Source organism: Sceloporus occidentalis, unplaced genomic scaffold (assembly GCF_023333645.1).
Source record: "Sceloporus occidentalis isolate IW3139 unplaced genomic scaffold, rSceOcc1.0.p SCAF_1, whole genome shotgun sequence".
Taxonomy (NCBI): Eukaryota; Metazoa; Chordata; class Lepidosauria; order Squamata; family Phrynosomatidae; genus Sceloporus; species Sceloporus occidentalis.
The window spans coordinates 133,440,723-133,452,954 of record NW_028316981.1 but is presented as its reverse complement, the minus strand read 5'-3'; the positions used below and the strand labels follow the sequence as shown (position 1 = coordinate 133,452,954).

Below are 12,232 nucleotides of genomic sequence, written 5' to 3'. Positions count from 1 at the left end.
GAATGTAGAACAGGGCCCCAGTACCTTTAATAGTATTTTTAAACTAAGATGTAGTGTATGTTGTGCCATATGAAACAAGATAACATCTTCCCCCTCATGCACCTTTCAGCTGCTGAATCTCCCTCCTAGCACAGCCATTTCCTAGCTGGTGAAGAGCTGGGTGGTGATGACACAGAATCATCCTGTTAGATCACTATAGCTGGACACATAGCACTGACATCATTCTTCAGTATCGTGTGTCCAGCTATGAGACACTTCTCTGCTGGTCTTCCCCTGGTAGCCTGTTCCACTCAGGTGTTGTAAATAGCACCTAGAAGAGCCTTTCAGAATTCCTGGAAGGAATTCTTGTAACAACTGAGTGCTTTCTGCCAGTTCTCAACTGGTATTGATTTTAGAAGAAGAAAGTAACTGTTCTCTCAGCCAGCAGGTTGGCTGATGATACAACCTTGATTGGAGAACTGCAGAGGTTAGCAAGAGACAGGTGATTAATAGCAATGGGCCGACTTTTCAGGTTGGGTCCCAACAGGGTTTGTGGTGGCCAGCCTTACTGCCCTGATCACTTTTCCAGCTAGCTGCCTCTCAGGAGCAGTCATAGCCTTGAAATCTGCAGGCTGGGTTGCCACACATAGCCTGCCCTGACAATATAATTGATGAACCAGTTCACCAAGCAGCCAGCTAGGAAACACTGCACTTCTAAAACATAGCACTGGGAGTGTGGACTCTGCTCCAGGGACTTTTCATGGTGTTAGGAGTTCCAACTGTACATGCAAGCCAGAGGCATTGTACCGAGGGTAGTAGCCTTGGAATAAAGCTGAGCTCTGGCTAAAACCACCCACAGCTGCCAGTGTTGAAACAGTACTCTGCTTCCAACCCCCAGAAAGTGGCCTTTTCTGCTGGCACACTTACTTCTCTAGGGGTTGCCACCATTTTCTTGGGGTAGGGCTGTTCTACCTTTGACCGATTCAAAGAAAAAGTCAATGAATGAATATTTTCCCAGCATGCAGATACAGTGATAGGAAAAGATGCACTTAACTGAATGTCCTCCTGTCTTGCAACTGTGATCTCCAAGATTCAGCTAGCTAGAAATCACTGGTTTGTTAAAGCTAACTACCTTTTTCTTTGGCAGTACAACATTTTCCTTGATAATCAGCAGTACAAAACTGAAAATCTCCATTGACTGGTAATTGTTTCCCTCAATCAAAGTAACTCCCACTTCTGATACACTTTGGGCAAGGAACAAATGGCATTTCAAACTAACCACTATGATACCATGACCCAGCAGTCATCATAGTTGTATAAAGTTGTTAATGTAATGAAGGTGAAAATGTTTAGATGTAGCAATGGTTGCAGAAGCCTAAATTGGCTACAGCTGGAGTCCAGAGCAGCAGCCGGATGCTCAAGGTCAACTGAGCTGAACTAAATGTAAATATGCTATGTCTTCAGTCTGAAGAGGGATTGGTGTTTATGGTGCATAGCAACTTGTATAGGAAGAGGCTGGGCTTAGTGGTCGCCTCATGGTAATTCTGTATATAAGCAAAATGTTGTGCTGTGGGATTGTGGGAGTTTGAGATAGTTTGGTGTGTCGGTTGGTAAGAGATTTTGTATAGTGGTGATTAGCTCGTGTTATTTGAAACAAAGCAATAAAGCTCTCTTAGGAGTGAACTGCTAGAGAGTGATTCTTTGATCTAGCAGCAGTTTCTCCAGGCATTCTTCCAAGCAAGCCAAAGGCTTGTGTTTGGAGCTTTGCTCTGTTCCTGTGTTGGAGAGATAGCCAACAACTTCATCCATCAGCCACCAGACTGGAATCACAAGAATATCACAGGCAAGGTTCATCACCCAAATATCAACAAAAGTTTATACAAATTCAATTGATTGTGTTATCTAAATTAAATTGTGTCTATTTAGATTCATTTTTCTTCCAACTTCTAATGTGTTTTTAGCATGAATGAATCCTTCAGGTGTTGTCTTTCAGATTCTTGTTCCCTTCCCAGCCCAAGACACAAGTACATGTACAGTGCTGTGCAAATTTACAGTGCTTTATAAATATAATAATAATAATATTGAATCACATACTCACTAGCAATAGAGAGAGAGAGAGATGGAGAGAAATGTGATATAAAAAGAGGACTCACAACAGCAGCATCTGCCAGCCTGGTCTCTTCCAGATGTAGTGGACTACTGTGCCCATCTTTCCCAACTAGCACTGTCCATGTTAGATGGGGTGATGGGGACTGTAAACCAACATGTCCAGAGTATGCCAGATTAAAAGTATGCCAGATTGCCGGTTGTGGACTTTCATGCCCATCCTTTGAAATGAGAAAGTTAGCAAAATGTCCCACACTGATGCTTCTTTTCTTCTCATTCCTCCCATCCAACATGCATCCTACTGTAGGGGGCACAACAAATTTGGTCCTCTTACTTTACATAGACTCTAATAGAAAGGGCACCTCTTCTCCCCATTCCAGATGTCCTCATAAAGTCAGAAGATTGTACCTGTTATGAGGCACTTTCCTCACCATTGTAGTGCTGATGGAATGTGCAGTTCAACAACATCTGGACGGCCACAATAGCCCACCCATGGCAGTAAATTTACTTCCTGGCCAGGTCAGCATACAATCCTGGCATTACTTGAGCCAGTCAACTTGTAACTAGATTGTTTTAAGTGCAAACATCCAGTCCAAGTACTAGAGTGAACAACACCTGAAAGACTCATTGAAGTTTGTAGCTTATTCTTCAGCAGTGGGACTCCCAGTAAAGGAGACACTGGTAGACAACTGTAGGAAATGTCACCAGTGTAAAAACAACTGAGTCTGTTTGCCCCGTAAGCTATGGAGCCATCCTCAGTCACAGCCCAACTGCTGAACTCTCGGTAAAGATTACCTATCATCCCCTTGTCTGAATTCTGGGAAGATGAGGATATGAGGGGTCCATTCACACTACACAATTATAGCACTGTTGTTTCACTTTAACTGAGAAGGCTCCATCCTATGGAAGACTGGAATTTGCAGTTAGGAAGGGATTTTTTAAAATTCTCAGCCAAGGAGCTCTTCTGGTAACTCTGATGAAACTACAAACCGCACAATTCCAGAGGATGGAGCCATGACAGTTAAAGTGCAATAATAGCACTACAACTATATAGTGTGAATGAGCTCCAGATCTCCACTTCTCATCCTGTTAGATCATAAAGTGATAGATGTAAATTGTGCCTGCCTGTCTGCCTTCTTTTGCCTTTTCTGTGAAGAAAAAGAAGGCATATAGATATACTGTACCAGTTAAAACATAATAGCCTGTAAGATGCACATATTTTTCATGGGGAAGGCAACAGATACTGGAGAATGTATATAGGTTTACTCGAAAGCCAGCCAGGGGAGAAATTGTATTGTTTTATAGTTCAAGTAAACCAACTCTGAACATGAATACAGTTATATGCCTTTTCTAAGTTTGCTCCAGAAGTTCCTTCAGTTATCCCATCTCTGAATTCCATTTCCTTTCCCACTTCCCCCTCCTTTACCTTTCAGTGTGGTTAGGCTGCTTCCGGCAGGGGACAGTATTACGGACACACACGCCTGTGGTTGGGTCTGTGTTCTCCACAATCACAAAAGGTCTTTCCTCCAGAGTGGCAACTGTGAGGTGGCGATTGTCTGCCATGGGCTGCAGGAAGGATCCATAGCGTGGCCACACAGGGTATTTCATGTGGATGATCCCCTTCTCCCATTTCCCTACCTGTGCAAGAGCAGACAGTGCAGGAGATCACATAAGAGGAGTGCCCTCGGCAAGTCCCCTACCTTTCTCATCCAGACTGTGAAACATGCCATGTTAAATTGTACATAGTCAAACAGAACATTTTTATCAAATGAAATAGGGAAGGAAGCCAGAGAGCCTAATGTCTTTATTACTTTATGGTTCGAAGACAAACAGTACCATGAAATGGGCCAAGAAAACAAAAGGAAGCAAATAAGATTGCAAGCCAGGATTGCAAGCTGATGGCAACCCTTGCCCTTTCTAGACAAAAACATCTACAGCCTCCCAGCAGTTATAACCTAGAACAATTCACTAAACAATTTGATGATAATGATAGGCCAATGGGCAATGGAGGGCAGTAAACATTCAGCCTATTTTGTCTGGACACAGAAGACAGATGTTTTATTTCTTTCCCCCTGACTGAATGCAGATCATTTTTGGACATTTATTCCTGCTGCAGGGAACTATACGAGATAACACTTATTATTTTGGAAATAGATTTGGTGATATTCGCTTTAAATGTGTTGGATTTTTAAAAGTCCTAGTGGAAATTGGCTGGATAGGATATTTATTTACAGAGACTAAACATAAACTGGATCATAACCTGCAGGCAGAAGGGATTTGGATTTAAAATAGAGAAAGTGGGGAGTGGTTTCCTTTTGCCTGGTAACATTTGCCCAGTTCCATTAACTAGGTGGAATACAACCTAGCCTACTGCTCACCCCAGGTCTCCTGCTCCCCATCTGCCATCTCATTTGTAACCCTGTTATTTAGGCATTGCAGCCAACAGCTGAGTAATGTACTCACCAGCAAGCTTGGGGGCTAGTATTTGAATTGCTTCCCTGGAGAAACCAAACCTTATTCCTTGTCATATGCAAGAGCAAAAAGATTATCTTCATACTTATTAAAATTACTATTCCATTTAATTTTACACTGAAAAGAAAAAAAATGTTCTGCCCTTTTAGAATTCTTTATTTCCCCCCACCTCTGTTGCATCAGAAATCAATATTGGAGTATGCCTAATAAGCAATAGTTAAAGCTTGTGTTTTACTATACCAACATTGCAAAGATAAAATAAATTAATACAATAAAATATAATATAGTACAGTGGTGTTTTATTCCATAGCATGTACAAAATTAATATTGGTTCTGATTTTTTTAAATATTTATTTTTTAAAAAAAGAAGAATACAAACTACAAGCAAAACACAAATAAGTGCAAAACAATCATACATAACTAACGACAAAACCTAATGACCACATACAGACCTACAACCATTTAAATCCACAACTAATAGACTACCTAACAAATAATAAACAATAAAAACAAAATTACAAATATACACATGATAAGAGATATCGTAAATTGTCCTATTCCATCACTTCCAATAATGTTACATTAATGATATTTTTAAAAATATTTTTAAGATTACAGTGGACCTTTGGTATCTGCTGGGGTTTGGTTCCAGGACCCTCTGTGAATACCAAAATCTGTGGATGTTCAAGTACCATTATATAAAATGGCATAAAAAAATAGTGTCCCTTATATAAAATGGCAAAATCAAGGTTTGCTTTGGGGGCGGTGGTGATGGTGGAATATTTTCAAGCTGTGGCTGATTGAATCCGTGGATATGGAGGGCCAATTGTGTTATTGTTTTATTAAAATTATGTGTTGGTTTTCTTTTTATTTGTTCTGATCAAACTGGGGTCCTGATGGAAAAAGAGCACTTAACATGAGAGAAGTTACCAAGACTTGAATTTTCCTGTTCAAAAATATGAATCTTGGGGTTCACAAAGCTCATCTAAAATACAAGATAACAATTATATCTACCCTGCAACACACACACCTTGGATTTTAATCAAGAAATATGTGAAAAACCAATAACTAAAGATAAGGGCCAAGATCTTATTTGATGCTGGCACAATGTATAGCTTTGCCAACATATTTATATACTGGTGGTCCTGAGAATATTGGCTGCTTATTTCCCAGCTGGGCAACTGCAGCTGTACAGGGCCAGAATACATTCCACAGTCAGCCAATGGTCAGCAGCAAAGCTATGCCCTGACACTAGCTGGCTGCCACCTTTGTTAATAATAATAATAAAATTTATTTATATACCGCTATTCCATAGATCATAGCGGTTCACAACAATAATAAAACCAGTTAAAAACAACAATGTACAACAACAATCACAGTAAAACGTAACATCAACATTTATATAAAAGGCTAAAAGGTGGAATACATCACAATTTCAGGGGAGAAGAATGACAGCAAGGTTCATGGGGGGAAAGCCTGGCGGAATAGATAAGTCTTCAAGTTTTTCTTGAATACATCAAGGGAACTGGACATGCGGAGCTCATTGGGGAGAGAGTTCCAGAGTTGAGGGGCTGAAACAGAATATGCCCTCCTCGCAGCAGCATAACGAAAATCTGGAACTGTTAGGAGATGTTTCTCTCCCGACCTAAGAGTGCGGGGCGGATTATATGGGGAGAGGCAGTCCTCCAAGTACCCTGGGCCCAAGCTGTTGCTGTTGCTGTTATTGTATGCTTTCAAGTTGTATGTTGTTGTATGCCTTCAAGTCATTTCTGACCTATGACGATCCTAAGGCAAACCTATCCTGAGGTTTTCTTGGTAAGATTTGTTCAGAAGAGGTTCAACATTGTCTTCCCCTGAGGATGAGAACATGTGACTTGCCCAAAGTCACCCAGTTGGTTTCATGACTGAACTGGTAATCGAACCCTGGTCTCCAGAGTCATAGACCAACACTCAAACCACTATGCCACACTGGCTCTCGGCTGCCAGTGTGCAGTTGGAAAAATACAGTATACAAGGAGATAATTAATATCTCCTTGTACAACATTTTAAAAAGTATTCATACTAACATATGAGTATGGCACCACCCTATGGAATCCTCAGATTTGCAGTTGAGGGAAAGGCTTTTACAATTCCCAGCCAGAGAGTTCCTCTAGTGCCTCTGACCAAACTACAAACCTCAACTACAAATCCCAACATTCCACAGCCATGGCAATTAAAGTGGAATCATAGTGCTATAACTGGGTAGTATGAATGGGCTGCAGGTCAGCCTCCTTGAAGACAATGTTCTGTTACCAGGGCCTTGCCACTCAGAAGGCTCTTTCCTCTAACACTATCCACTCTAATCTATGATAACACAGACCCTCAAATTAAGTTCACTAAAGATGAGCTGAGCATACAAGTAAGTTCATATGCTCAGTTGGCCAATTTTTGAAGACGGAAGCTCCCCAACTTTGAAAAAGTGCTGGCTGAGCAAGGCTTTGACCTGGGATGCGTCCGGGTGGCAGCATCACAGCTAGATAAGTGGTGATTTAGGTACGATAACCTCCAGGGGCATCCTGGATCCTTAATTCAAGCTGGAAGAGGTAAGAGCTTATTTGTTAATGGGATAAGCTCCTGGGAGAGGTTGCCAGAAAAGTATATTCTGACACTGCAGGTGCAGTCATATTTTTGTCTGTACATAACATTCTATTTTTAAGCCCTAACAGAAGTACTGACAGAATAACAACAATCATTGTTATGATACATAGGAGAGCATTTTCACAGCCCAAGACAATCATATCATAAAGAGGAAGTGTCAGTGAAAAGCATTTACATAAACAACATGGCATACTTAATTAACACCAGTATTATTCCACTAATAGCATTTATCTCCTCCAGAATACTTATGGCAGTCTTCCAAACAGAATGGAAAACCAACCAGAACTATTTAGCAACACATAGTTATGAGATAGGATAATTATATTCACATCCAGGGCTTCCAAGAGAAATTTTTGCTAGACAAAGCAAAACTGTTTTTGGACTGGGGTGGGGGCTAATCGCAAAATTGAGGATTTGAGGTCCTCAATTAAGTCTTTTCAATAAAGATAATGGAATGATATGAATTTAAAGTTGTAGTTTTTCTTTCTTTGTAGAAAAATATGGTTATGATAAAATATGAACAAAATAGACAGCTTTTGGTATGTGATTAAGAAAGCATAATTGAACATGATGGCTAATCTTAGGCTATCTGAATATGACCACTAGTAAATTTTTGTAAGTGGTTTATTTCCTGTGCACCAGAATAACTAGATAACAAGATACTTTATACTTCATACAAACTAACAATAATCCTAATCAGCTAAAGAAATGAACTTCCCTGGCTTTTTTTAATCTGCTGAATTTCTAATACTATCAATATCCTTTTCTCTGACAAAGCCTGATTCACTACTCAGCCTTGCTAAATCAACAAGCCGAGTTTCTGATATGCTAGACTTTGAGTGTGAGTCACACATACCAACAACAACAATACTAGCACTGTTTAGCTGTCACAAGCAAAAACCTATTTTCCTCCCTGAGTTTTTGCCACTTGTGAAGACAGAAAATAATTACTTTGCAATAGTGAAGTAACTGGGGGTACAGAGGAATGCAAGTGCTATCCTCTTATTATTCATAGTATTAATGGACTCTATCACAGTCCATTAATGGACTCTATCACAGCAGTTGGGAGTCAAAATATTCTAACATGATCAGGTGAATGTCACAACCCAAAGGCCAACAACTTCCAAAATGTTCTGTCACAGCTGGGCACATGCTGCAGTTCAATATGGGACCATTCCTAAGAGGCAAAAGCCAAGCAAGAAAGAATGAATGCCATTTTCCCCACAGGAGATGATGCTAAGAGCAGGAGGCCAGCCCAAGACATTTTGTCACCTGAGGCTGAACAGCAAATGGTGCCCCTTCTAGCATCCACAAGGCTCTAGCCCCATGTTAAGCTAATTATGTAGCATGAAGTTGCTCCTCTACCTTTTATTTCTTCACAAGTAATTAATGTCTGTAAGGTCACTACCTAGATTGGAACCAAGGTTTGAAGGGAGATTTAAACATTCAACCACCCAATATTCTCCCAATATTCACAAATTAGGGGGGAAGAAACACTGTTGCCAAAGAAGGGATCTTTTTTTAAATTCCCACCTGGGACAAGTGAATACCAGGGGCTCTATTATATTCCACAATTATAGCAGCATGACTCTAACCGCCCTCACTGCCTTCTATGGAATCCTGGGATTGGAAGCACCAGGGGAGCTCTTTGATTGAGAATCTAAGGAGTTTATCACACGGGAGGAACTTCTCTTAATTTCAAATGAAAAGAAAGTGGGGCCAGAATGCATTAACGTGAATTTGCTAGTTCAGTGAATTTACAGTACGTGAATTCGAATTGTGTTCGAACGGACTTCCCATTGCCCGAAAATAGCTTGCCATTGCCCAAAATTGCGTGTGATCACCTCTCACGCAATAACGTGAAACCCCATGATTACGTTCGGACTGACTTCCCATTGCCCGAAATTGCATGTGGTAGTCTATCACGCAATAACATTAAATCCCTGATTGTGTTCGGATTGTCATCAGATTATACTTCCAATTTCCCGTGTCTGATAACGTCCTAAGTGTCCCTCCCTCAATGGAGAAACACAGGATGTAGCCAGGGCAGTTGAAGTGGAATCATAATAGTATAATACAATGTAGTGTGGAAGGGCACCAGGACAGGAGCAGGTGAGAAGGGTTAAATTTCTATTCCCCCTATGCACTGATCAGTGTTTGATACACTTGTGTAAGAAGTAGATGGTCAGCTGTCAAGATGAGTAATGCTGAGACTTCATCAAGTTATTTTGCACTTAAGCCAGGAAAATAAACATGCTCCTCCTCAGCTCCTTGATAGTAAAAAAAGCAACAAAAATATGCCAATATGCTGCTCTTTCAAGACAGAAAATCAGTTGTGTGAAGTGACAGCTTTCCTCTGTTTCATAGAAGACAATGACCTTGAGAAGTATGGGCTAGGCAGAAGAAAAAGACTTGAGAATAGTGATGTATATTAGTCTGGAAATTACATTCAATCCTTGTGGCAGGGTATCTAAACAACTAAAAACAAGACAGTGCTTTATCATTTCCCCTTTATCACTGTAGGGTTGCCAGACTGAAAACTGGAGAGAGTTCCTGTTTTTTTATGGTTATACAGAAGATGACATTTCACCAGGAGAAGCTCGTCATGCAACCAGATAATGAGCAATGCCTGCCAAAATTTTGTCTACCACACAGCCATTAAAGTCACAGGAGCCTCTCCACTTTTCACTCTGGCAACCCTAATTTGGGGCATTTTGAAAAGGCTTCACCATACACTTGTGCATTACCACAGGATCTCAATAGTTTTAGCATTAGTTTTCATTTAGAATTCACCCAACAAGATATCTCCCCATGATGCCCCCAGTTTGTTTTCTACATTTGAAGAATGTTTTTATTGACATGGCTTCAAATTTGCCTCTGGGAACTTCATCTCCAATACATAATTTGCTTAAGACCATTTGCCTTCTTATCGTGTGTCTGTTTTTATTTTTTAAATTCAGTTCCATGTGAGTGAAAGGAAACTACAAAGTAATCTTGCACAAACAAGGACATCTTGGTGCACTCATCCAACTGAGCTATGTGCCCCGTAGCATGTGATACATTACCAAAGCATCGCAAATTAAATAAATTAGTTGTATAACACTGAATAAATGAATTCAAAATTTCATTTCATGGTGCTTCAATTTGTTTATGAAATCAAATTAAATTACCATGCAGATTTGAAGAAAGCTTCATATTACATTTGGAATCATCCAGTTTAAGCCATCCCCACAATGGCAGGGGGAAGAAGCTCCACTGACAAAGGACAACAGGAAAGGACAAAGAGGGTGGGGGGCTCAATCATGCCATTTTTTCAGCTTAAAACAAGGGTGAGAAGTTGCACCTTTCAACAGCCCTCATCACCATAGCTAATAAGTAAGGAGTGGTGTGTGATACAGCAGTGATTCGAAGATCAACACTTTACTGATTCCAGCTGAATAGTATTTCTGCCTGAAGCAAAAGACAAGATGGCAATTCACCAACACAAATTCCACATACAGAAACCAACTGGCCTAGCAGCTGACTCTTGCTTCCAAGTGTTAATGTGTCAGAATCCTCTCTTGCACCTATGGGGAGTAGGCTAGCTTTGGGATCCCAGATGAGGCAATGAGACATAGAGAGGTCCCCAGGAGAGTCCCTCCTTCGGAATGGCTGGAGAGACTCAGAAGGAATGTCTAGTATCTCCTGCTTAGTTGCCTCATTCCACTCCGTATAAAGGCAGAATAAGGCTATATGCTTTCCACCCTTCCTCCTTCTCCCCTCATGCATCCATGATAGCTATCTATTTAGACCACCAGGAAACCTTAGCACCAGGGAGTCCTGGGTGTGTACGGTGGAAGACCCATCTACAAAATGAAGTAGATGTATTTCATAGCAGCTGTGCCTGCACTCACACACACAAACAAATGCATACACACACACACACAGAGGGAGAGGGAGAGATAGAGATAGAGAAAGGCCCTCACCATCTCCCAGAGCCGATGCCGATTCAGTGTAATTACCACCATGGTGGGTCTCACCAAGTAGCCGCCTTCATTGAAGGACAAATCTCTGTCTTCCCAGGTCACATTGAGCAAATGCCTGTTGAGAGTAAGCGAAAACTGCTTTGAGCTGCTGGAAGGAAACTGGAGAGTGTTAGGTTCTCGGTTTTCTCCATGTAGCATCTTAATTTCTGCTGCCTCTGCTACCAAGAGTTCTGCCCATCTTGATCTTTCAACAACCATCCGGGCTTCATAGTTTCAAGCTAAGACTGTTTATGTCTGCCTTATCGAAAGTACATTCCACCAGGGATAGTGAGCTTTGACAGGTTTGCAGCCAATTCCTCCCTTTACTGCTTTTGTGCAACACCAAAACTGAGTGACAGAAGTACGGTAAGCATATTCTAACATTATGTAAATACAATGTTGATTTGGTTGTTTATGTATGTTTTGTATTTCTGGTCTGTGACCATAATAAATTGATTCATTCATCCTACAGTTAGTTCATGTTCTGGTCTTTGCTACTCCAGAGAGTAGAAGATGAAACAATGATTCAAGTTACAGGGGAAAAAAGGTTCCACCTAAACATTAGGAAGAACCTTTTCTTTACTGAAAGAGCTGTTCAACAGTGGAGTCACTGCCTCAGAGGGTAGTAGACTCTCTATCTTTGGAGGTTTTTAAACAGAGGTTGGATGGCCATCTTTAGTTGTGTATTTACCTAAGTTGTATATTCTTGCATGGCAGAGTGTTGAGCTAGATAGCTCTTTTGTTTCCATCCAACCCTTAAGATTTAAAAGTTGTTTGTCAAAAGCATACATTTTTTCTTAAAACAAGGAACAAAGGGAACATGTGACTGGTTTGCAAGAAGAATCATACTTTCAAGAGGGCTTCAGGAATGTAATTCTTCTTTTCAACAGAGTACAGTACTTGGCCTTATCTACACTGGCCAGGATAATCTAGGGGCAGCCTGGAATATCCTAGACCCACAGCTGCCCCATCCCACTCTCATTAGCTTGGCCTCTGTCCCCACAGCAGCTGGCTGCACGGGTGTCCTGTTGGGC

The 12,232-nt window shown here is 40.9% G+C and overlaps 1 protein-coding gene across 1 annotated transcript in view; it reads right to left on the bottom strand.

Moving 5' to 3' along the window:
• Positions 1-12,232, bottom strand: part of GRIN2C (glutamate ionotropic receptor NMDA type subunit 2C) — a 109,991-nt gene that overhangs the window by 35,657 nt on the left and 62,102 nt on the right. Inside the window, exons 4-5 of the mRNA XM_089536785.1 lie at positions 11,160-11,274; positions 3,512-3,723 (exon numbers count right to left, since the gene is read on the bottom strand). Of these exons, the coding sequence (XP_089392911.1) occupies positions 3,512-3,723; positions 11,160-11,274 (327 nt within the window). The remainder of the gene's footprint in view (positions 1-3,511; positions 3,724-11,159; positions 11,275-12,232) is intronic.